This window comes from Cornus florida, unplaced genomic scaffold (assembly GCF_030987335.1).
Source record: "Cornus florida cultivar Cherokee Brave unplaced genomic scaffold, ASM3098733v1 CherokeeBrave_3.0.0_Hap2_Chr10, whole genome shotgun sequence".
Taxonomy (NCBI): Eukaryota; Viridiplantae; Streptophyta; class Magnoliopsida; order Cornales; family Cornaceae; genus Cornus; species Cornus florida.
In genome coordinates, this window is record NW_026775580.1 from 94,340,587 (window position 1) to 94,366,051 (window position 25,465).

The 25,465-nt window shown below is 32.5% G+C and overlaps 4 protein-coding genes and 1 long non-coding RNA gene across 6 annotated transcripts; 2 read left to right on the top strand and 3 right to left on the bottom strand.

The window, feature by feature from the left end:
- Positions 1 to 1,085: 1,085 nt before the first annotated feature.
- On the top strand, positions 1,086 to 2,104 carry LOC132275998 (auxin-binding protein ABP19a-like). The gene has a single exon (XM_059777241.1). It carries the CDS (start codon positions 1,187 to 1,189, stop codon positions 1,832 to 1,834), a length of 648 nt encoding a protein of 215 aa, XP_059633224.1. The 5' UTR covers positions 1,086 to 1,186; the 3' UTR covers positions 1,835 to 2,104.
- A 1,911-nt stretch (positions 2,105 to 4,015) lies between these two features.
- Positions 4,016 to 5,231, bottom strand: LOC132276001 (uncharacterized). The gene is made up of 2 exons (XR_009470819.1): positions 4,867 to 5,231; positions 4,016 to 4,185 (listed from the first exon to the last, which is right to left on the bottom strand). It is a non-coding gene; the product is annotated as an uncharacterized LOC132276001 (long non-coding RNA).
- A 3,954-nt stretch (positions 5,232 to 9,185) lies between these two features.
- On the top strand, positions 9,186 to 9,923 carry LOC132279172 (germin-like protein). Its single transcript, XM_059781106.1, has one exon. The coding sequence runs from the start codon at positions 9,209 to 9,211 to the stop codon at positions 9,851 to 9,853; it is 645 nt and encodes a 214-aa protein (XP_059637089.1). The 5' UTR covers positions 9,186 to 9,208; the 3' UTR covers positions 9,854 to 9,923.
- A 1,903-nt stretch (positions 9,924 to 11,826) lies between these two features.
- On the bottom strand, positions 11,827 to 17,420 carry LOC132275999 (O-fucosyltransferase 35). 2 transcript variants are annotated; one of them, XM_059777243.1, is made up of 9 exons: positions 16,776 to 17,420; positions 15,584 to 15,748; positions 15,434 to 15,506; positions 15,270 to 15,340; positions 15,092 to 15,180; positions 14,749 to 14,881; positions 14,150 to 14,382; positions 12,757 to 13,233; positions 11,827 to 12,584 (listed from the first exon to the last, which is right to left on the bottom strand). In XM_059777243.1, exons 1-9 carry the CDS (start codon positions 17,211 to 17,213, stop codon positions 12,383 to 12,385), a joined length of 1,881 nt encoding a protein of 626 aa, XP_059633226.1. In that variant the 5' UTR covers positions 17,214 to 17,420; the 3' UTR covers positions 11,827 to 12,382. The 2 variants fall into 2 exon arrangements, with proteins under 2 accessions (XP_059633226.1, XP_059633225.1); XM_059777242.1 differs by having other exon boundaries at positions 15,270 to 15,343.
- A 6,180-nt stretch (positions 17,421 to 23,600) lies between these two features.
- On the bottom strand, positions 23,601 to 24,164 carry LOC132278150 (ankyrin repeat-containing protein ITN1-like). The gene has a single exon (XM_059779962.1). It carries the CDS (start codon positions 24,162 to 24,164, stop codon positions 23,601 to 23,603), a length of 564 nt encoding a protein of 187 aa, XP_059635945.1.
- Positions 24,165 to 25,465: the final 1,301 nt, after the last annotated feature.

Genomic DNA, 25,465 nt, shown 5'->3' on the forward strand with positions numbered 1-25,465 from the left:
TAATCACATTAGAATCATATTTTAGAAAACATAGTGTATAAGACCATGAAATAATTTTTATTATTTATATATAAAAATTTCCCTCATACATAAAATAAGTAGATAATATGAAAATGCAAGTGCTTTTCTGAGGTAAATTCCTCGAATTCAGCTCAAATGGTAAGATAACAGATAAAATCAACTGGAATCTACTCTGCATGTAATTAATTTGGAATCCAAATCATTATAACCCTTTTCTTTGGGAGGGTTTAACAACTATCTGTCATATATGCATAGAATTACAAATTGACCACTTCGAAGGTCTTTGGTTCATCATTTTTTACCATGATAATTGATGAAATAGTAGAACCCTGTCTCTCTTTTCTGTTTCCTTACATTCTGTTAAATGAGGATTTGGTACCAGTTTAGACCCACTTCTTTGTGAAGTTTTTTCACCGTAGAACTGAATTTCTTCCAATAGATTTTTCCTTCATCATACTCGTCAAGAACTTCTACTAAACTCATATCCTGCACCAACAAACTAATAGTAATATATTTCCATAACTAGAAACACAAAACAGCAACTAAGTAACATGAAACCTGATCCAATAATCAATTTAAAACAGTTTATTCTCTAGTAGTTGTTAGTCGACGTCAAAAATAATTAACTGCATTAGGAGTTTGACTAAACTAAGAAAGATTAGAGAAGAAAGGACAGGACTGTATGCCCTCTACCGCTCTACGTATCATTTTCATTCAAGACTTGCATCATCTGATAACTCTTCTTTACCTACGTCCAACAGATATTAGTTAGTATAAGACTTTATTCAATAACCCACGTGCCCTTATCCTACTTCTGATCCAATTGGCTGCCATGTGGCATGCCAATTCATGGTGTGAACACTCAAAGCGCCCTATGACCCTTTGAATACGCCATGTTCCCATCGATCATAGGTATACACATACAAAAACATCATCGATCACTTTGGATTAGGGCAACGATATAGTAGTAGTCAATTTGCGGGCTCTTAGCCGCCTAAAGAATGTCTTGTTATAACTTTCGTATATGCCATTTCCAATGTGCTCATGGACCAGCTTAATTGATCGGCCAACTTAATCCATATATGCTACAACATTCTTCTATAAATACATGAGCAACGTACCCTCCTGAAATACATACTGAATCGCAAACACACATATATACATAATGAAAATGTCTCTCCCAATTCTCTTCATCTTTTCACTGATCCTAATTTCCTCCTCCCCTCCTCACACTGCAGCACTAGACTTCTGCATTGCAGACTTAACATTGCCTACTGGACCAGCAGGCTACCCCTGCAAAAATGCTGCCAATGTGACCGCAGACGATTTTGTTTATTCTGGGCTAGGCATTGCAGGTAACACCTCCAATCTTTTCAAATCTGCAGTGACCACTGCATTTGTTACCGAATTCCCTGGTTTGAACGGGCTAGGTCTATCCATGGCCCGGGGAGACATAGCCCCCGGGGGAGTGATACCAATGCACACACACCCTAGTGCACATGAACTCTTGATTATTATTCAAGGGTCAGTTGTTGCAGGATTGATATCTTCTTCAGACAACCAAGTTTACTTGAAAACTCTTAACAAGGGAGACATTATGCTTTTACCTAAAGGCTTACTGCACTTCCAAGTCAATACAGGACAAGTTCCGGTTATCGAATTTGTTAGTTTCAGTGATCCAGACCCTGGTCTCCAAATCCTAGCCAATGCTTTGTTTGCTAACAGTTTGCCTTCGGAATACATTGAGAAGGTCACTTTCCTCGATGATGCTCAAGTCAAGAAGCTCAAGGCTGTTTTTGGTGGCACTGGTTAAGCTCTCCCTCAATATTAATATGGTGTTTTCTGTTTTCTTGATTTGCATGTTGTGCAAGCTAATTAAGGTATGTGTGTAGGATTCTACTTGTTGTCTGCTAGTACTAGCTGTGTCTTTGATTGCTTCATTTTCTATGTCAAATTGTAAGCTAGATGAGTGTAATTGTCAACTCTGCAATAAGCGACTTATATTTTATATTTTAAAAATAAATCCGAAGGCAAACTCCTAGCTTCCATTTGAATAAATTCACTAAGTTAGGTTTGGCGTTTATATGTTTCTTTAATCATTGATTGAGCAGAAACTGTGAGAGCTAAGTTAGCTTCCAGCTACAAAATTACAAATTGGTTATGAAGAAAGGAACACACTTATTTGTCACCCAAAAACAGTAAAAGCTCAAAAAATGATGAGCAGAAACAAGACAGAAAAAAGAAAGTGAGTAATTAAGAATAAGAATCCTCCACTAATTGTTGGAGTAAATCCTCAATAGTCACATCACAAATTAACCCAAATAATATGAACATTTTTTACAATTTTGATAGTCACAATTTGAATGTTAGGTTAACTTTGGTATTATTTGATTAAGAGTAATAATATTTAGATTTATTTGTTAAGTGAATTTGCCGGGCCTAATAGATTTTTATCCATTTAATAAAACGGATAGAGTCTAGTGTGAACCTTATCCATTAACATTAAATGTTAAAAACTCTTACACGCACAGATAGGTCTAAGAATGATTCTCAGGTCCATGTGTGGTCTGGACTTCAAAAACATGCGCTCCAAAATTTCTAAAAGCACAACATGGTATGGTCCCCTCTTAGCAGTGACTTTTCGGATAAACGTAGGACGTAGACAGCCCTGGCCAATACGGGCTTTTCGGAGAAGACATCAATTTAACTGAAAATTGGGCCCATTACCAAATTATATTACTCCATACCTATCTATAGTTTCTATAAATGAGAAAAATTATCGTCGGTTTAAATGATATGATAGGATGGATGGTTCACATATTTTTCTTTAAAAAAAAAAATGTCTCATCATGATTATCTTTTAACGGAGTAAACTAGGGGTGTTCAAAAATTCCGGTAAATCGAAAAATCGAATCAGACCGGACTGAATTGGACGGTTTGAGTTAGTTGTATAATGGTTTGGTCCGGTCCTGGTTTAAGGTCCTACTAGATCGGACCGGCCCGGACTGTTATTATGTTATATTATATATATATATATATCATATCATAAACCTAAAGTAAAGTTCTCACGGGCCCCCAAAATTATCTTAACTTTTTCTTTCTTTTGTTCTTTAAATTCCTTAAATTTCTTTTAAAAAAGCTTCAAATTTCCCTTTTTGAATCATATCTCAATTTTGTTTCCTTTTTTCTTCTTAAAATTCTTGTTTTTGCGTGTTATCAATGTTAGTTGATTTTATTTTTTTATTTTTAAGCTTTGCCCCTTTTGAATTAAAATCCTACCTCTGCCCTTGGCTGCCATGAAACCTTATATACCATAAAAAATAAGAAATTTTGTTTTTAAAAATAAAATAAAAAAGAAATCTACTGAAACCGACAAACCAAACCGGTTTTTTGCGATTTGGTTTGGTTCCATGGGCATTATGGTTCGGTCTAATTTTAAAAATAATGGAATCGTTATAAATAGTTTGATCACAAAAAAACTCCTAATCCGGTCCAAACCGGACCGTGTGCACCACTAGAGTAAACTACTTCAAACAGTGGCAAAGTCACTAGAATTTTTTTTTTTTTTTTTTTTTTTTAGACAAATTCTAAGAATTATAAAATGTCTCCACCAAACTCATAAAAAATTCATTAAAAAGCCTTATCAAAAACTTTCAAATTTTTTTAAAAAACCCCTTCATTCTCTAACTCATTGATCCAATGTAATTTTCAAAATTCAGAAAAAGGTTCATGTCTTTTCTCTTCCAACGAGTACCATAAAAATTAAAGACCCCTCTTTTACTATTTATTATTCTGATTTAATTTTTTATTATATTATTATTAATGGTTCTGTCACGACTCGGACCAGGGGTTCGGATCGTTAACCAAGTTCTTACCCGAACCCGAGGTCATTTAGGGTATTACGGTTATTTCCAATGTAGAAATATAATTAATTACATTTAACTACAGAAGTCCAGTTCAATATATATACGTATCCCAAAAACAAATTTAAACATGTTTCAAAAGAATATGATTACATTTCCGAAGTTACAACTATAAGGCCATTACATAAAATTTGCCAAAACTTTACAAAATGTACATCGTAATACAAGGTGGCAAAAGAAATCCTTTCTAGTCCCGTCTATGCCCATGGAGGATTAACATCCATCAACTATTTCCCATGACCTGAAAAATGTAGAAAAGTGAGCACAAGTCCAATAGAGATTGCCTAAGTGGCATCTCCTTAAACAATGTAAATAATCACATGTCTTACATACAATAAATAGGAAAAAGAGTAAGGGATCATGCAAGAGATTCACATGCAACACTTCTGTTCTCAATTAATCATCATTACCATCCATAAACATTTACAATGCATGAAATGCCCAATGCAACCACACGCCATGCCCACAACCTCACATCCACACCCTTAATCCACACAACCCTCTTCTATTCATGAACACCATCATGCCATACATTTAGAAAATGCTTCAACTTCAATTATTCAAAAAAAAGAAAAAGAAATCATCATGCTTTCATCATATAATTAACATTTCTATGGCCGCAACAAGACAAATTAATAATTTTTTTCAACATTCTAGAATCATCTTGAAAGTGTATAACTAAAGACATCAAAACAACCCTATAGGGAAAAATATATAATCCATCACATAGTCGCTTAATTTCATGTCATTTGCAATCTATACACATAGTTCCATCAAACACATTAGTTAGACAAAACTCATACATAAACCAAAACCCTAGAATCAATTTATGCATTTAGGCTTCAAATTTACATGCCAAAGGAGGAGAAAAACATCCAATTAACTTCTAATTATAAGGAATTTGACAATTAAACAACTCTACCTTAATTTAAAACAAAAGTCTCAATTCAGCCCTAAAACTCGAGATCCCAAAGTGCTCCAAATCAAGCTTTGTTCTGATTAAATCGAAACTCTTGTTATGCTCATTAACTTTGCCTTCTATGGCAAAGTCAAATTCTAAACGGAAATGTGTGGATCTAAGCTTGAAATTGAGAAGGAAAAAGAAAAAGAAAAAGAAAAAGAAAATAGAAATTGCAGAGAGAGAGAGAGAGAGAGAGAGAGAATGGCGCAGGAAGGGGTGAAAGGAATGGTCAGTGGTCATTTGTAATGACTTCAAATCTTATGTGAGGTCTACCTACATAAAATATCTCTTTTGACATCATTATATATATATATACACACACACACACACACCCGCACACACACATGCTATAAATAATTAAATCATACACTTATTCACATAAATATACTTCAAATAAAAATATATGAAATGTAATGATGCCGAAACATAATTCTGTGCATGAAAAATTAGGTGTTGGTCCCACCTAGTCCGAAAATTCGAAAAATGTCGAAATGACCAACAATGCATTTCTAAGAGTTCTGAACTCGAAGAAATGCCCCAAACAACTCTCTGGACTCACACGACACACCTTATGGTATTCGACAAGCAAAGCAAGGCGATGAATAATTATATTCATAAAAATCAAAAAATACCCGAAAAATGAAAAATTACGAAACGTCACAATCTCCCCAACTTACAAGGATTTCGTCCCGAAATCAACCCACCTTACAAGACAAAAATGAAAGGGTACTAAAATGAAGTATGTCTCCGAGCACCCCACACAACATGTTATACCTTACAATCTCGACCTAAAGAATCCCACGTCCCGAGTCACTCGCAACCCTGTGACTTAACGCAACATCGACCGAACAATGACCACAGTCACATGCAACATTTCCCCTACAATAACTAACTGGACGTGAAGGCACTCCTCGTGCTGAACAAAACTCTCTACCGTCACACCCTAACCAAACTCTATGACTCCATCGAGTCCTAACCACTGAGAACCATTAGAATCGTTATCCATCTAACCTGAACATACCATTAGTCGATACCGAATCCGCAAACGACAACCCAGTACATCTGCACCGACACACGCATATGAGATCAAGGAAAACACTCATTCCAAGTCAAAACTGACCCAATATAAAAATCGCGTCAACGTAATCCTTACGCAACATCTTACCAGGAAGCTGTTGGATCCTATACGAAGTAGGCTCAACTAGCAACGGCTCACGCAATCCGCGCTAAACACCCTAAAGCTCACAAGGCAGCAGTTACCAAACCGCTCAATGAACCAACATGCAAGATCAACTCGCAATCCCAAGGATACTCTTAAAATCATCTCTGACAATTATTGTCTTCAATAACTATAGCATAGGTGAACACCCACAACTGTAACCGATAAGGTCATCCAACTTGGCAAATGTACCATCACGTATCCGGAAGACTTTAAAAACATGGACGAGCCTCCAAAATTTCTAGAAACCCAACAAGGATGGTATGGTCCCCTCTTAACAGTGACTTTTCGAATAAACCTAAGCATGTGGACAGCCCTCGCCAAAGCCCATATAAAGTTCCAATACTGGCTTTTCAAAAGAAATAAATTTAAAGGAAAAATCAGTCCATTACCAAATTATGTTTTTCCATATATATCTACAACTAACAAAGCTAAAAAACCAGCAATAAGAAAGCTTATACATAAAATAAGTAGATAAAATAATATGAAAATGCGAGTGCTTTTCTCAGGAATTTACCTCGAATCTACTCTGCATGTAATAAATTTGGAATCCAAATCATTATAACCCTTTTCTTTGGGAGGGTTTAACAATTATCTTGTATTTGAATTGAATTATGCATAGAATTACAAATTGACCACTTTGAAGGTCTTTGGTTCATCATTTTTTACCATGATAATTGATGAAATAATAGAACTCTCTCTTATCTGTTTCCTTACTTTTTGTTACATGAGAATTTGGTACCTTTTTAGACCCACTTCTTTTTGATATTTTTTCACCGTAGAGCCGAATTTCTTCCAAGAGATTTTTCCTTCATCATACTCGTCAACAACTTCTACTAAACTCATATCCTGCACTAACAAACTAATAGTAATATATTTTTGGGTTAAGTGCAAAAAACTCCCCTAAACTATTGCCCTTTTACAAATAACCCCCTTAAACAAAAAATCGCCCCATGAACTATTGATTTATTGCAATTAAAGACAAATCCATCACAAAAGACTATTTTACCCTTTCTTATTAAAATTTTCACTTCTTATTAAATTATTTTTATTATCTTTTCTCTTATGTAAATATTAATTATACTATTTACCTTAATTTTATTTTTAGTATCAATTTATCATAAAAATTGAAAAAAATAGATAAATGGATTTATAACTACCATTTTCAAAATTGATTAACTTATTATTAAAACTTTATAATTTATAATAAAAAGTATCATAACCAATTTAAACATTTTTATCGTGAAAAAAAAAATATCATCCTTTTCATACAATATATTGATGAAAAATTAATAAAATACTTTTGAAAAAAATACCTTCTTTTCATGTAATATATTCATTAAAAATTTAAAAATTAATTAATTTTTTAGAAACATTTCTACCAAATTTTTTATTCAAATAATTAATTAAAAAAACTAAAGGTAAATTTATGCAAATTTAATGAAAAATTTCTCTTCAAATTAGTATGAATTTTTTTATAATTTATTTAGATAGGAAAAATATATTAAATGTAATTCAATAAGAAGAGGCATTATGGTCATTTAATGAAATATAGTATAGTTTTTGGGGTATGTTGCAACAAAATGAGATAGTTTAAGGGGTTTTATGCACAAAATATAGTTCAAGAGGATTATTTGCAAATTCAAACATAATTCAAGAAGGTTTTTTGCACTTTACCCTATATTTCGATAACTATAAACACGAAATTGCAACTAAGAAACATGAAACCTGATCCAATAATCAATTTAAAACAGCTTATTCACACATCTCTCTAGTTTAGGTAGTTCTTAGTCGACAATGGTAGGTTGGAATGTTTTCTTATCTGGACATTATAGAAAATTAAAGAAAATTGAAGAATTTGAGAGGAAATAAACAGAGAATAAAATAATAGAATAGTCCAAATTACTACATATCTTTTATTATAATAATCTCTTTTTATGTTCAATACAATGGTGAAAATCCTTTATTTATCGAAAATAACATCAATACTGAAAGATTTTTTCTCTAAAAATTTCTCTAGTATTTTCAATAAAAGGAAACATCAAATAATGGAGGATTTTTCTCCATTGATTCCTTTAAGGCTCCGTTTGGTTTGATGGAAATAAACAAGAAAACAAAAAAAATAGAAAGTGAAAGAAAAGAAAAGATATTTTCATGCATTTGGTTATGATGAAAATTTATCCAAGAAAATTATAGAAAAATATTAATTTGTCAATTTGGATAGCATGAAAGTGCAAAAAAAATGATTATGAATACCAAAACTACCCTTCCGAAGTAAAATGATGGATTATTAAATTCAAATATATAATTGTTTATATTCATTTCTATTATTTATATTTAGAATAAGCCTTCATAATATTATCTTCAATAAAACTAATTATTAGTTTAAGATAAACAAATTAAAAAAGATAAAAAAAATTAGAGATAAAAGGGGCAATACGTTTGCGAGAAAAATCAAATATTTCACCATATATATATATATATATATATATATATATATATATATATAATATGGATTAACATAGAATTAAAAAAAATAAAAATTTCTATTTATAAGGAGGATCTATTTTGAGAAATTTTACCTAAATTATCATTATATTCTGTATATATAAGTGTATAATTTTTGTTGCAAACTTACCTCAGAATAAAAGTTGTTTTGAAGAGAACTTCGGTAAAATAGAAATTGTAAATATACAAGGCTTCTTTTACGTGAAAATAAAATTTTCATGTTTTTTTGGGAAAATACTCAATGCGGAAACTAAATTTTTCATTCGATTTTTCTTTCTATCTATCCAAACTTTTAAAATTGTTTCCACCTAACCAAACAAAGCCTTAATAACAAATATAACAAGAAACATCAAATAATGGAGAATTTTTCCCAGTGATTCCTTGAATAACAAATATAATAGTAAATTTTCAACAATAAGAAAAAACATCAACACGGGAAGATTTTCCTCCATTGATTCCTCTGATAAATCTTCAAGGGTTCATCCATATGTGCGACAACATTCTTCTATAAATATATGAGCAACGTACCCTCGTGAAATACAAACTAAATCACAAACACACACATATCTTGTGAAAATGTCTCTCCCAATTCTCTTCATCTTTTCGGTACTCCTAATTTCCTCCTTCCCTCCTCACACTGCAGCACTAGACTTCTGCATTGCAGACCTAACATTGCCTACAGGACCAGTAGGCTACCCCTGCAAGAACCCAGCCAATGTGACCACGGACGATTTCGTATATTCTGGGCTAGGCACTGCAGGTAACACCTCCAATAGTCTTTTCAAATCTGCAGTGACCACCGCATTTGTTACCCAATTCCCTGGCTTGAACGGGCTAGGCCTATCCATGGCCCGGGGAGACTTAGCCCCCGGGGGAGTGATACCAATGCACACACACCCTAGTGCACATGAACTCTTGATTATTATTGAAGGGTCAGTTGTTGCAGGATTGATATCTTCTTCAGACAACCAAGTTTACTTGAAAACTCTTAACAAGGGAGACATTATGCTTTTTCCTAAAGGCTTACTACACTTCCAAGTCAATACAGGACGAGTTCCGGTTATCGAATTTGTTAGTTTCAGTGATCCAGACCCTGGTCTCCAAACCGTAGACAATGCTTTGTTTGCTAACAGCTTGCCTTCTGAATACATTGAGAAGGTCACTTTCCTTGATGATGCTCAAGTGAAGAAGCTCGAGGCTGTTTTTGGTGGCACTGGTTAAGCTCTCCCTCAACATTAATATGGCGTTTTTCTGGTTTCTTGATTTGCATGTTGTGCAAGCTAATTAAGGTCTGTGTTAGGATTCTACTTCTTCTGTACTACTATTAGCTGTGTCTTTGATTGCTTCATTTTCGGTGTCAAATTGTAAGCTTGATGAGTGTAATTGTCAAGTCTGCAATAAGCAACTTTTATTTTTTATTTTAAAAGTAAATCTGAAATTAAGTATCTGTTTCTTTAATCATTGATTGAGCAGAAACTGTGCGAGCAAGTTAGCTTGCAACTACAAAATTACAAATTGGTTTAGAAGAAAGGAATACAATTATTGTCACCCAAAAAAATAAAATAAAAAGAAGAATATGAGATATAACAATGGTGGATGGATGCTCAAAAAATGACGAGCAGAAACAAGACAGAAAAAAGTAAGTGAGTAAGAATCCTCCACTAATTGTTCGAGTAAATCCTCAATAGTCACGTCACAAATTAACCCAAATAATATGAACCTTTTTTTACCATTTTGGTAGTCACAATTTGACTGTGAGGTTAACTTTGGTATTATTTGATTAAGAGTAATAATATTTAAATTTATTTGTTAAGTGAATTTACCGAGGCCTAATTTTTTTTTTTATCTATTTAATATAACGGACAGAGTCAGGCGTGAATCTTATCCATTAACATTAAATGTTAAAAACTCTTACTCGCATATATAGGTAGTTCTAAGAATGATTCTCAGGTCCATGTGAGGTCTGGACTTCAAAAACGTGCGCTTCAAAATTCAAAAAAAACCCAACATGGACTTTTCGGATAAACGTAGGATGTAGACAGCCCCGGCCAATGCGGGGCTTTTCAGAGAAGACATCAATTTAAATGAAAATTGGGTCCATTACCAAATTATATTACTCCCTATATATCTATAGAATTTCTATAAAAAAAAAAAAAATTATCATCAATTCAAATGATATGATCTCTCCTACTAAAGGAAGGATGGTTCATATATTTTTCTTAAAAAAAATGTCTCATCATGATTCTCTTTTAACGAAATAAACTACTTGTGACAAAGTCATGGAATTTTTATTTATTTTTACCTTTAATACAGAAATTTTAATAATTATAAAATGCCTTCACTAAACTCATAAAAAATTCATTAAAAAACCTTTAAAAAAGCCCTTCATTTTCTAACTCATTGACCCAGTGTAATTTTCAAATTTCAGAAAAAGGCTCACGTCTTTTCTCTTCCAGCGAGTACCACAAAAATTTTAAGAATTAAAATTAAAAAAAAGACCCCTCTTTCACTATTTATTATTCTGATTTAATTTTTTTTTATTATAATACTATTATTATTGGTTATTCCCTCTTAAAATAAATTTCTAACTCACTTTAAATGCTCGTGATTTGATATTGAGCGAAGAATACCATTTTGTATAATAGGTGAGATGTAATAATTAATTTGCCAATAGCGCAATCAATGCCACCAATCATTGACAGTCAAGAAGAGTGGACTTCGTGTGGCGGAGAAGAAAGGGATGGAAAATGTGGGGACTTTTTTAATGAAACTTCATCAAAGAGAAAGAGAAGAAGAAAGAACCTATATAAAGAAGCCAGCCAACAACCAACATAGCTAAAAAACCAGCAACAAGAAAGCTCAAACATAAAAGATAAATGGCACTACAAAGCTAAAAAAATACACCGAACAACTGAAATCACTGTAGAAGGAGATGAAGATTAGGGGGTGTTTTCTTGCACTAACTTTCCATGAGGTGTGGACAAATTGCGTACTGGTAAACGGTTGATCACTTGAGTTCTAAACTTGTTTGCCAAGGATCGAAAAATGACTCTGTGAAAAGTCTTAGTAATCTCTTAATTTTTATATAATATATTTTATTTAAAGATAGGGCAATATTACCATTTTATAAAAATTTAACAAATTTTTTTTTAAAAAAAACACTAAGGGGGTCATTTAGCACACGCTCCCAAATCTCAAAGCCAAATCGACGTTTTTATTGCAAGATATGAACATTTGTTTTTTCTTAACCATATAGGGATGAAAAGAAAAGAAAAGAAAAAAACAGCTTTAGAGAATTATTTTGGTATCATTGATATTCAGAAGAAACAATCTGTTTAGCATATCTCCAATTCCCCTCGTATTTTCAGTGTTTTTTCTAACCACGTAAAAGTATGGTATATCACCTCCTGGAAAAAGTCACATCTCACTCTTGGAAATGTAATTCAGCGTAAAGAGATCCAATCCACAGAATGAACTTTCTGATGTATTTCATTCAAGAATTATCTACCTTACTCATCAGCAGACCCTCAAATCAAGCTGCAATTTCCTTAAACTCGTCGTAGTAGTGGTTCCATGGTACGCTTTGCATTTCTTCCCTCTGAGCTGGTACATCTCCAAAATGATGGATTGATTTTCTCTCGAGGATGAAATTATAAGACTTCCACTCCCCAAAAAAATCCTTGATTCTCCCCTCCCGCAGCTGAACTCAAAACTGTATAATCAAACAGCACGAAAGTGTAACTTTAATCTTTACTCTTTCGGTGTTGTTTCACAAATACATCCCGGAAGGGGATTCGCGTAAAAACTCTCTTCTAGTTTTGGGAACTCGCCCGACTCCCTTAAATATGGACCTCCAACTCGATCTTTGTGAAGCTTTTTCACTTTAGAACTGAATTTATTCCAAGAGATTTTTCCTTCGTCATACTCATCAACAAGTTTTACTAAATTCATCCTGCACCAACAAACTAATAGCAATAAATTTCCGTGCACATGAAAATGTCTCAACTAGAAACATGAAACAAGAAGAAAAACAGCAACAACTAGAAAAACAAAACCTGATGCAATTGGAAACAACTTATTCAGACATCTTTATATAGTTAGAAATGGTAGCTTGGAATGTTTACCTATCTGGACTGATAGTTTTCTTGAAGTCCTCAAAGCGCCTATGACCTTGAACTGCCTTCGCCATGTTCCCATCGTAGGTATAAACAAAAACATCACTTTGGAGGGCAACAATATAGTCCAAACCAGCTAGCATGTTTTGGTGATTCCTGAACTGATTCAGTTCTTCTTCTGTTGAAAGAGTAGAATGAGTATAGATGTACGGGAAGTCTTCCATGAGATATTGCATACTTCCATTCCCATAAGCTTCGCCAGCTACCAAGTATATCCTAGTGCTGGATGGGAAACCCAGCCCTTTGAGCAAAAGGGAAGTCTCCCTTGGGGTTAATGGGCACCCACCAAGCTTCCTCCTCTCTGCCCCATCAATCTCTTTTTCCTTCCAATGGCTGACCTCATACCGCATCCTGCGGAGTTCCTCATCTTCTTCTGCTGTCAAATTATGACTGCAGCCTGTAAATGCAAGCATATCCTTCTCATACCTATATGAAAAGGGAATAATGAGTGAAAAAATAATAATAATAAATAATAAAATAAATAAATCTTAAATCCAATCAACTTCTATGACATATATGAACACATTAGCTAAAGTAGTAAGTACTGCAGCTGGCAATAATGGGGGCAGTAGTGCCTTTTTTATTTTTTTGCTCTATATCTTTACAGATAATTAGTTAGTCTTAAAATTCAGGCTGTGAAAGATGGTATGCAAGCCAGTGATCAAAAGGAACTAATTATTATTCCTAGTCCTATCAGCTATCAGAAGTAATTTATTTTTTACTATTACTACTACAATTATATTTAGGTGTTTAGTGGAAGATGATCAATATGGACCACAAGAGAAAGTAATTGAATCCCAGATAAGTTTATCCAAGTTAAGAACCAACCGTATAAAACCACCATGTTTCCAGAGACCTTGTAAAACATATATACTAATTTCTGAGGTCCATATGGGGTACAAATGGTAAAGATGCATTCTCCAACGATACAACACTAAAAGGTTGATACAACTTCGTCAAATCATTTTGAAATCCAAATCATAAGTTGTGGTTCTTTTTTTGAGAATGTTGAAATCATTTTTCAGTAAGGCACATTGACTTCCATTGATTCTTACAAATAAAAGATACAACCTTATCTAACAGGTCACATTGTGAAAATCCTGTACCATAGTATGTGTGTGTGTGTGAGGGGCAGAGAGAGAGAGAGAGCAAATAAATGTCACTGATTATCATGAAATTCCCCTTACACCATAAACAGAGAGCAAATAAATGTCACTGATTATCATGAAATTCCCCTTACACCAGAAAAATGATATTCTAATCCCAGATTTTATTATTATTATTATTTTTTTTAACAAGTCTAATCCCAGATTCTTTAAATACTATAACAATCTGAAATTACCTTAAATGGAGAGCAAGATAAGGGCATCCATTCTGTTGCATTCTTGCAACCAAGATCTTTCCGAGTTCTTCTATTGGGGCTGAATATTTCAATGCCCTGTAATTTACACGGCATCTCAGTTTTTGTATGGAATGCGGGAGACCATTGTTGGCAATTCGAGAATCGGTGTGAGTAAAATACATAACTTTGTGCTGCTTCAAAAGTGGGAGAACCTCTGATTTATAATAGCTAGCCTGAACCAAAGATCGTGTGTTTACTTAGTCATTTGAATTTCATAGAAATCTAATAATGAATTGAAAAATATAGCATGGTCTTGTCAGTTGATGACAAGACATAACCACACAAATCTAGAATGGTCTGAAAGTGAGAATCCAATATTTGGGCCAATCAAATATCTTTAATTAGCTGATCCAAAATCAGCAAACAATCCATTTTTTAGGTATCCTTAATGATGCAAAATCTAAGTGCAGTCATTTGTGTACTGGCTATATTGCCATGAGACCAATTGTATGGAAGGAATTATAACAGCTATGTTCTGAGGACAGCCCCATATTTTCATTCCACTGTAGATATTAAAGGATCAATAAGTTGGTATAAACCTTAGACCAAGATATTGGTGTTTTGGTGAAAGGCTCGATTTCAGCATAAGCAGGAGGTAATGTTTCAACTATATGGATATCATCCTTGAGTGTCTCAATGAAGTATCGCCAATCAAACAGATCTTTAAAGCCACTGCAAATAAACAAAATGAGTTAACTCAAAGTAGATCACCATTAAATTTCAAGTCTATTCTCAAAGAACTTATGCAGGGGGTGTCAAACAAATCAACCTAGCAAACGTAATTATTTAGTTGTAGTTAATAATGAGAGGTATCGGTCAAAAGACTGATGCTGTAGTCCAATTCTTTAGTTATCCAAATTAAAAGTAGAAGTAGAGAAAAACCTTTCATCAGCCCAGTAGGAGGTGTGATCAAGTGAAGGAAGGACAAGTGTTGCCTTCATAATTTTAGCGACAGCAACCATATCACAGATCTGCACTCTAAAATTATGTGTTTATCAGACTATAGTTGATATTAATACTTAGCAATCAATAAAATCATCAAAACACACAGCTACCAGACCCCAAATCTCATCTGATTCAAGCCACCATTAGCATTTATGAGAAGATACCCATTTGTCTTCGCATCCAGCTCTGCTGAGAGAAGCAAAAGGAAAGATGTTCAGAATACAAGCTCCTAAAACACACAGTGGGAGCAAATTTTCCTCAAGTGCAGAGAATTCTTACTTTTGTGATTTTTTGACCGGTCAATGCACCGAGTGAAATTCTCACTGTTGGGTTTGGACCAAATACCTGAATGCTAAAGAATTTCATGCCACAATAAGGCGCTAACCATATTCTTCATAAATTTGTTTGCAACATAAATTTGAGACTTACTTGGGCTATGCTGTTCTGCCTACCAACTACACCTGATGATACCATCATTAAAGTTCGTTCCACATCACTTCCTCTATCATCAGGATCACTTTTTCCCTCCCTATATCCATCATGAGAGCCATGGTCCATTGGATCCAGACGAGAAATGGAGGATTCGGTCATATCCTAATTAGAAAAAAAAATTAAAAAGGGGGTTGAATTAAAATAAAAGAAGAAACAAATAAATGAAATGAAATGAAATGTATGTATTTACATGCTTTCAAGAATATAAATCATGTTGTGATGTAATGGTGGACAGCCAATAACAGTCAACAATATAAGAGTATTGTGCTGGTTCATGGTTTTGCATTATCCCCCATTAAAGTTATAAATCAGAATGCAATATAAGAATGTGCTAGTTCATGGTTTCTGTTAAAATTCATTTGACAGTTGAGGACTCCCATCATCTCCAATTTTTGTGTAAAAACTAAAGAAAATTCAATCTCAATTAAAACATTATAAGTTTATTAATTATTAATATAAACCGCACAAACTAATAGTCTCTTGCTTAACAAAGGGAGGTTCCATGCTAAAGGACAAACATCTTGTAGGGCTAAATTCTTTCTAAATTGCATTTTGAACCGAGAGCAACTGAATGAAAAGAAACTTGGTATTTTCATTCTTCACCAGCAATATTCAATTATCAACACTATATTTATCTATGTTATATGGACTCTCCTACCAGCTTTTGGAGACATATATTAAGATTTGGAATTCCAAGAGGCCCAGCACTCGAACACATACAGGCACCTGATGCACTTAACCGATTCCGGTAAACATAGTTTTTTATTTTTTTTAATTATTTTGTTTTAACTGTCCTTTCACTAACACATAAACGAGCAACCAACAAAGAACTTAAGAAAGAAGAAAATAGGGCTACATTTCGTATTTTCATTTCTGAAGACTATAAAAATAAGTTTTGTAAACCACCAAAACACGCAAATTCAGTCAGCAAATATAATTTCATATAAATTAAACCTACCAACTAATAAACGTTACATTTTTGCATTGATTGATTCAAAGCTTCAACATAAACAATTCAAAATGCTATCTATGAACGGTCATTTCCTAACGTAATCATTCCACACCTGAAAAACTAATTAATAAACTAAGCATATAAATATATGTATTTCAGTTCAAGAAGTGAATCAACCTGATTGGACCCGACCCTTTCAATCACAGATCCAAACCACCCATTAGCACAAATCTTGAAAACACCCATAAACAAACAAACCCCACAAAACACAAAGAACATCCAATGCCCCAACTTCTTCTTCTGTCTCAAAACCAAATCTACCGCAATTGATCCAATATGCTTCTTCACATGACCTCTCTGGATAAGATGATAATGGCTCTGCTTCTTTTCTAGCGCAGACTCAAACCCATCAACAGAAGCCGAGTTGGTGGCGAGCTCAGATCTGGGTGAGTTCAACTGGAGGTCGATCTCATGGTGGATGTTATTGTTATTGCCGCGCTTAAAGGATGGGGCTCGGCGAGTCATGGGTCCCGAGAATCGTGGGCTGTTAACGCGCTGAGAAACGCCATCGGTGGCGGTGTTGTGGTGGTGGCTATGGTGTTGATGAACACCCATGTGGGCTGTTATGAATCGATAGATATATATAATGGCTATGATGAAGATTGATCGGATGACTGTGGAGTTGTCTGTTGTTTGTGTGGGAATGTATTGGTCGTATTAACAGAGTGGACGACTGAAGAAGAATCGATCCAGAAGAATTGAACTGTAGGCTTGTGGTATTAGTACCCACCCACCACGCGACAATCTCTTTGGCGTGTCTGAAATCCGAGAATGGAGGTCTGGTGTTGAAATTTAGTACTCCGATAGGAGTGATTTACATTTACCCCTATTGTGCGTTCTAATTACGAATCTGACACTCAACAATTAATTAATGCAATTTATTGAACCACCCAATTATGAACCATATTAGTATTTTCTCCTAATCTCCTCCTTTGGGAAGAATTACTACGCTTCATATATATGGAAAAATGATAAAAGCCACTTATTAGTATAATAATTTTGTTTTAACTATCTCGGAGGAAAGAGGCTTTATCTTTATTCATTATTAATTAAGAGTTTTTATTTAAGAATGAAGTTATAAAAAATTTAAAAAAATGAATTGTCGATTGTAGCTTAACCTGATATGATATGATTAGAGGAGTGCTATTTACATTGACAAATAAAAATCTACTATTTTATCGAGTCTATGTGGTTATTTATGTGTCAAATATAGTGAGATCCATTTTAAAATATATAACAAGTAGTTATTTGTAAAGTTGTATATATTTTTGTTGGCGATTAAATTTTAAATTACTGTGTATATTAAATTGTATATGTATTTTATATATACATCACATTGCATCTCTTTAAGACATAGGTACTTAAGATTGCATCTCTTACATATAATTACATAGACATTTATTTATGGACAATATTTAGGTCATCACTAGTAAAGTTATACAATATACTCATCGATGTGTACCAAAAAGAAATGGACCCATTCTATTTTAATTACCAAATCATAAATGATAATCAAATTAATGTCTTTGATTTGGTAAGTGAATATTTACCCACCATCTTCGATTTAGTAATTAAAGATCACATATTAATTTATTATTGAGAGAAATTTAAAGAAAAATTGCAAAGAATTGAAAATTTGAAAAATATGACAATTTTTGTTCTAAATTTTGTACCAATCAAATTCTTATACTTGAGAACCATGAAAGTTGCTATGAAAACGAAAAAAAGATGATACAGTTATAGAAAACCAAAAAGATAAGGGAAATAGTTGAAAGATAAAGAAAGTAGTTATGGAAAGTTGAAAATTTAAGTAAAGGGAAATGGATGTAATTATGGTAACAAACTGAAATAATAATGATGCTTATTTAAGTTGAAATTTTATAATAACACGTCATATTTTTATCTCTATTTATTTTAAGTCGGAGTATTAAAATCATCAATAATATCATTTTTCATATGATTACATTCATGATATAAATATGTTCATATTGATGTGTATGATTAAAGTAAATTTAGATTAATAGCTCAATTTAAGGGTTCTTTAACCATTTAGAGCATCTCCAATAATATGTTAAAATACCATTTTGTGTAAAATATACAGTGCCACTATGATGTGTAAATTTTTTTCATCTCCAGCAGTCTATTAAGATATATTGCCACATCACCCAATGTGTAAATTTTATATTGTCAAATCAACATATTTCCTTTCTCATCCATTTTTCTCGTTCTATTAAAGAATCAACCATATTTTTAGTAAGTTTGTAAAAAATATATGAAATCCTGGCATGACACATAGTTAATTATTATTGGGAGATATATTTTTACACAAAAGGTATAAAACAACAGTTGTAGCTAAAATTAAATAATTCAAAATTTTTGTATAAATTTATCGTGACACATCAAATTTACACAAAAAAAAATATACACGACGGTTAGAGATGCTCTTAGTTACATTGGGCCTATTCACTTTATTAAATGAATAAAAATCCCTGGACTACAAATTTCAGTTTAGAAAACAAGTCTATAGTATTTTTTTGATATTCTCTTCTAAGGAAAATTATTCTTATAACTAAACAAACCATTGTTAATGATTCCTAAGTCCTAAATTTTTTTTTTTTTATATTCTCTTCTAAAAAGGCAAAATGATTGGACTAAACAAACCATCGTTAATGATTTCCTAAAAGACGGTTGATTTCTTTTTATTAGGGCCCTACAATAATGCGTCTAAATAACTAATTCAGTCAAGTCTTTGGAATGTTTCTCTCAATTTTACCAGCACATTTCTTTTAAAAGTTTCAAAGCAACCTAATAACATTTATTTTTCTAAATCATAAAATTCTTAATTTTATTTAGATGTGTTCGTTGCATGTAATTGAAATTGATAGAATTTGATAAAAATAACTAAAAAAAATTGAAACAAACTTTTTTCAACTTTTACAAATTCCAATTCCAATACTTCAACGCACACTTAATGAAGAATATTTGAAAAATATCAAAATTTACATCTCGTATTTCATAAATTTTATATGATTTTGAGGAATTTTTTATAATTATTTTGTCACACAAAAGACAATTTCCATCCATCACAACAAGTTCATGAACCTTGGGTGGAAATGTGAATCAGTCAAACTCCATCGACATGGCAGTCACAAGTCACAACCCCTAGTCCCAACCATAATTTTGTAGACTTGGTCCGAACGTGATGACAACAAATTAACACCATTCTTCTTCAACTGTGATTTTGTTCTTGCATGATGAGAAAGACACGTACATGCTAATTATGATATTACCGAAAGGGACTTGAGCATTACTGATTAAATTACACACAATATCTGTGTTTATATATATATATATATATATATATGTGGCATATTTTTCTTATGTTTCACATCAAACTCATTAAATTATTGGTTGCCATGACAAGGACTAGAGAACCTAATTTTCTTTAATTAATTGTCATGGATGCTTATTCTTTTCTAGTTTTGTTGTATTAATATCAGACATATTCATCATATATTTTTCAACAATTTTTTTTTTTTTTTCATTCAAATGTACAAAAGCCTGTATAAAAACATAAAGTCAAGTAAAAAAATATACAAATCTTAAAACAAAACAAATAAATGAAAAACTAGAAAGCTAGTAATTCCCACGTGAGCCTTGAGTTCATTGGTTAATTGCCTCACTGTAAAACTTCTTGTTGTCTCTGGTGGCGCTCGCTAACATTGACTTAGACTTAAAACACAGTGATGTTTCTCTTTATTGATTTGTTTCTCCCTAGCAACTTCAACCCTTTTTGAATAGTTACTCTAACTTTATAATTTTCATATATAAAAATATATGTATATAATATATTATTCATCTGGGTTGTAAATTGTAATCCTGTCAAATTGTACTAAACCTCTCTTACCATAATGTTGTACAGTAAAATACTTTTTTTATAATTACTCTCTTAAATATGAATTTTGAAAATTTGTGTTAGAGTGGTGTGACATATGAACCAATTATTTTGACGAAAATATTTTTTTGCACGTCTATTTTATCATATTTACAATTGATTTTACAAAATGAGAAGTTAAATAATATTTGTTGTGGAATTGTCTTAATAGTATAGTGAATAAGTGGCCTCTTGTGAATTTTGGAATGTTAATTATGCATATACTAATATAATTTTTAATACTTTTTGTATTGAAAAAAAAAAATAAAGTACTTCTTGTATTGAAAAAAAAAATAAAGATATTTGTTACGTGCGTAAAGATATTTTTTTTTATTAAAACAATGAGTTTATGTGTTATGTACGTTGACCCTTTTTAACACTAATTTTCCAAAATTCTTTGACAAGAGGAGTAATTTTGCAATAAATCAGATATTTGAAATCAATTGGACTTAAAATACTAATAAAAGATTTGGTATAAAATCAATTTGGATTTGATTCATTCTTCTAAGTTGGATCCACGTACTATATATATATTATTTAACCAAGGGAAAAAGTGGTTGCACTTTGTTGACTGCACCCGGTACGCGGCTTTGAGAAACAACACGGACAGTTGTTGTTTGTTGATGAACTTCAGTTTATTAAATTAATTAATCCACTTCTTTTTATTTTTTTTACTATCTTAAACAATAACGATTTCTTACAGCTCTCATGCCATCCTGCACAAGCCCATGATGAATCATGTGAATGGTGATGCCTTTATTGCACGTTTGATGGGCCCACAAGAATGAACGTGTGGAAAAATCAATTATGATATTATTGAATTTTTATTGTTTATTATTTATTATTATTATTTTTTAAAACTTCAAATTATTGACTTGAATACATAAAATGAAAAAATATATATATTTTCACTTAAACATTTTTTTTATATTTATTTATTTATTTTATTTATTATTTATTGTTTTGCTATTTGTAGAACTATGTTATTGTAATTTTTAACCAAAAACGGAATTGGTTCTAATGTTAGTGCCATCGTACGGCTGCCAAAACCTCTTGTTACTGAAAAAAATTATTTTAATCTTTTCATGCAAGTCAAAAGTTTTTTTGTTTGGTAGGAAAAAAAAATGCAAGTCTCTTTGAGGCAAAAAGACCAAGAATTCAAACATGAAGCTAAGACGTTGAATATATACATATATATATGATATATGTCAATAATGTCACTAAATTGACTATTAAAGAGCCTATTAAATTGTGATAATTAGATGGCCGCTATTCACCGAAAAATAATAATTAGATGGTCGTATAACTAGTGGTACAATCCCCCATTCACATGCTGAATTTTCCACTATTAAAAATATTCAGGAAATTTATAGGTTAGTAACCAAAGTCAAAGGTAATAGATGTAAAGTGACCAAAGTTACGTAAGGATAAATGGTTATCAATTCTAAAATTATATTGCTCACCATTTGAGGGTAATTTTGTCAAATATTTTTACATGTTTGCCAAAAAAAAAATAATAATAATTATATGATTATTTTCATACTTACACACATATCTTTACTTAGGCTTAAATCACTGACCTCCTTTTAAAAAATAAGAACCTAATAATTACTAGCCTATTGATAAATGTATGATCATTTTAAAACTATTATATTTGATTTTGGTCATTAAAATTTAATTTTTTCATAATATCCTCACTTATTATAATAGTATTCGCTAACATTTCAATACCTCAATACACACACAAAAGATAAGATTAGGATTTGTAGCTAATAATTCTTAGGGAATCATGCAATTGTAATAAAAATTGGAGTGTGAACAATTTTCCTCTATTATAATTTATAATGAATGCAATTACATGACAATTGTTGGATGAACATTCAAAATACTTCATGTTGTAATCATCATGGGTATAATTTATATCTGATCCTAACTATGCGCTGTATCTACAATCCTTCCAACCATATATATATATATATATGAATTAAACAGAATGTTAGGTGTAGATATATAGTAACATGCATGGTTTTCAAGACATGATAAAATGTGGTTTACAAGGGAGATGTCAATACTTGTATGAGAGAGATGTGTACAAACAAACTGCAAATGGTGCAATTATTGAACCAAAATCACATCACCTAACGTCTATATATAGGTTCACAGGAGGTCCCCCCATTGTGAGGAACTCTAGTCTGGATCAACTTTTCGCAGTGCGTGGGCTTGGGTCCAAAACGTGTGAATTTTTTTTTTTTTTTTTTTTGAGAGAGATTAGATTATTGCGAGTTCTTCATTTTATTGCACCTCATAAATTTTGTAAGCAATATAATAATAAATATATATATTTTCCTAATAGTGAAAAACTCACGCATTCATTTATTTTATAGGGAATTTAATTGTAACAATATACAGTAATAAGATACTTTATAAATAATAAAATACTACCCCTTCATGAATGGACTTAAATTCTAGCTAATTTTTCCATATTATCATTGAAATTCAACTAGAATGATTAAACATTTTATAATTATGTAAAAATTAGTGCAACATTTCTCTTCGCATTATCCAACTTAAGATTTTTCTCACTCCAAGATGGTTGTAAAATTAGTGGAACGTAATGGCAAGAGAAATTAGTGGAACATTTCTCTTGCCATTATCATTGAAATTCAACTTCGAATGATCAAACATTTTATAATTATGTAAAAATTAGTGGAACATTTCTCTTACCTCTATCCAACTTAAGATTCTTCTCACTCCAAGTTTGTTTGTTTTGTTTTGTTTTGTTTTGTTTTTTTCACATACTCAGTGTGAATTAATTCATCACGCGGTGAACAGATATATAATGGATTTCTCCAAAATATGTCAATTACACTTTCCATGTATAAATTTCTTTCTGACCATATTTGCACAATGTGCTAAATCTTTTAAGTGCATACAACAAAAAAATGATTGTTCCTTTGATCACTAGTAGTTTTAGATGCAGAGAACCTAAAGTTTTAGGCTCAAACTCTTCAGCTTGTTTTGTAACCTGTGTAGAAGGGACGATTTCTTTGCTTTCCGAAAATGCCGGTGCCATATGCGGAAGACACTGCATCCACGAGTAGGGGGAATTGTAAGGACACAAACAGGGTGACCAGTAGACAAGCCGATACAGCCACTGGAAAAATGATCCATGGATTTTCCTTACCAGACACGAGATATAGCGTGGCACTGAAGGCTATCATCATGGATGTTATTGAGAGGAACATGGTAACAAGACCGATAATTAACCTTTTGGGCAGAACATAAAGAAAATCATTTTCTGCATAGCGCGAGGTAAGGATGGACAAGAACAGTAACACGGAAGCTGTGGATGTAAACAGAGAGATTGCATCCAAAGCAGCAAAGATTGTGAAGGCTTGTTCGGTGGAAAAAATTGGATGACCATCATCCTTGTAGCCGCCTAGTACAGTAAGAGCTGCTGCAAATACGACAGTGGCAATGAGTGTTGCAGTAACTATGCATGAATTGACAGCGTCTTTCGTCCATTTCTCTCCTTCTATTACCAAGTTCTCGTGTTCCATACTAAATACCATTGCAGGAGGTTCTTTTTTTTATTATTTTGTATTTCTCTAAAGGCAGGGTTAACAAACTTCTCCACTTCCTGTACGATGACCATAACTTTTGAGTTATGTAACAAACTTTGATGTGTTTCTCAAAAATTAAACTATTCCATTGAAGATGATAAAGAAGTTTGTTACCTTAAACCATTGTAACTCGCGCTGCATCTGCAGAGCTGCACCAGAAACAAGATCAAGCTTATGTGGAGGTGCCAATTTTGCAGCCATGTGCAAGATAGTGTTCCCGGAGTTGTCTTTGATGTGAGCATTCGTTTTATGCTCAGTCATATGATATAGAAGGTTGAAAATATTTTCATAGCGTTCTGTGACTGCCACGTGAAATATGAAACACCGATCTTCCATCGTTTTTATATCTAGTAGAAGTTTCGATATTCGTACTCTAAATAGGTCAAAACAACATTACAAACAGACAAAAATACAGAAAACTGTTTGAGCTTCTTTCTTTTGCTAAGCTTTTTCTAATTCCTTTCTTTGGGAAGAAACCCTACAACACACACACATGTATAAGAGATGTCCAATAGAGGAGGAGGAGGGAGATACAAGAGAGACCTTGTGGCGGCTTTTAGGGTTTTGAAGATTGAAGATTCCAATTGGCGGTCCATGGAGATGACTTCTACACTAATAATGATGACATCTTTACTCTCTATGAGTAGCTAATTAAAGCATTTCTTAGGGAATTGATGTAATCCTAGTCCTAGTAGCATGGTTTGATTGTTCTTAACTTTGTGAATTTTTTTGAATTATGTATATTGATTACATGGCTGTGAGTAATTGATTTAGTTATACTAAGCAGTTGGGTTTTAATGATTATAATCAATTTTAATGAAATTAATCTTCTGTCTTAGAATTGGTTTTATTATAATTGAATTAAACTTCTTTTATTGTGAGAGATTGACGGTTGAGAGTTTCTCTTAATAGTTTAAGTAATGATCATGCAATGGTGCTTAATGAATGTGTGAATGAATGTTTTGATAATTCATACTTAGGGAAGACAAGTTGTATTACACCCCAGATTAGAGTAGTTAGGTAGATAATTCATTCCAACCGAAGATGAGTTATGGCTTAGTGTTTATTCATATATATCTTCTTAATTGAATTAAAGTGTGTTTTTAGCCACTTGGTTCCCGAATATGCATAAGTATGAATTTTCCCATAGTTGAAGCAATTAACCATGTTACGAGGCTAGTGATGAAGCTAATACCCTAATTCCCTTATCTCTTGATATCTATTCTCCACTAACTTAGTTTATTTTCAGT

Bases quoted from the DNA above. Each gene is read 5' to 3' on its own strand.
- LOC132275998 (XM_059777241.1), top strand. From the start codon at position 1,187: ATGAAAATGTCTCTCCCAATTCTCTTCATCTTTTCACTGATCCTAATT.
- LOC132279172 (XM_059781106.1), top strand. From the start codon at position 9,209: ATGTCTCTCCCAATTCTCTTCATCTTTTCGGTACTCCTAATTTCCTCC.
- LOC132275999 (XM_059777242.1), bottom strand. From the start codon at position 17,213: ATGGGTGTTCATCAACACCATAGCCACCACCACAACACCGCCACCGAT. The intron at 15,507-15,583 runs GTAAGTCTCAAA...GAAATTCTTTAG, and splicing joins GGCAGAACAGCATAGCCCAA to CATTCAGGTATTTGGTCCAA. The intron at 15,181-15,269 runs GTCTGGTAGCTG...TTTAGAGTGCAG, and splicing joins TGAATCAGATGAGATTTGGG to ATCTGTGATATGGTTGCTGT.
- LOC132278150 (XM_059779962.1), bottom strand. From the start codon at position 24,164: ATGGTATTTAGTATGGAACACGAGAACTTGGTAATAGAAGGAGAGAAA.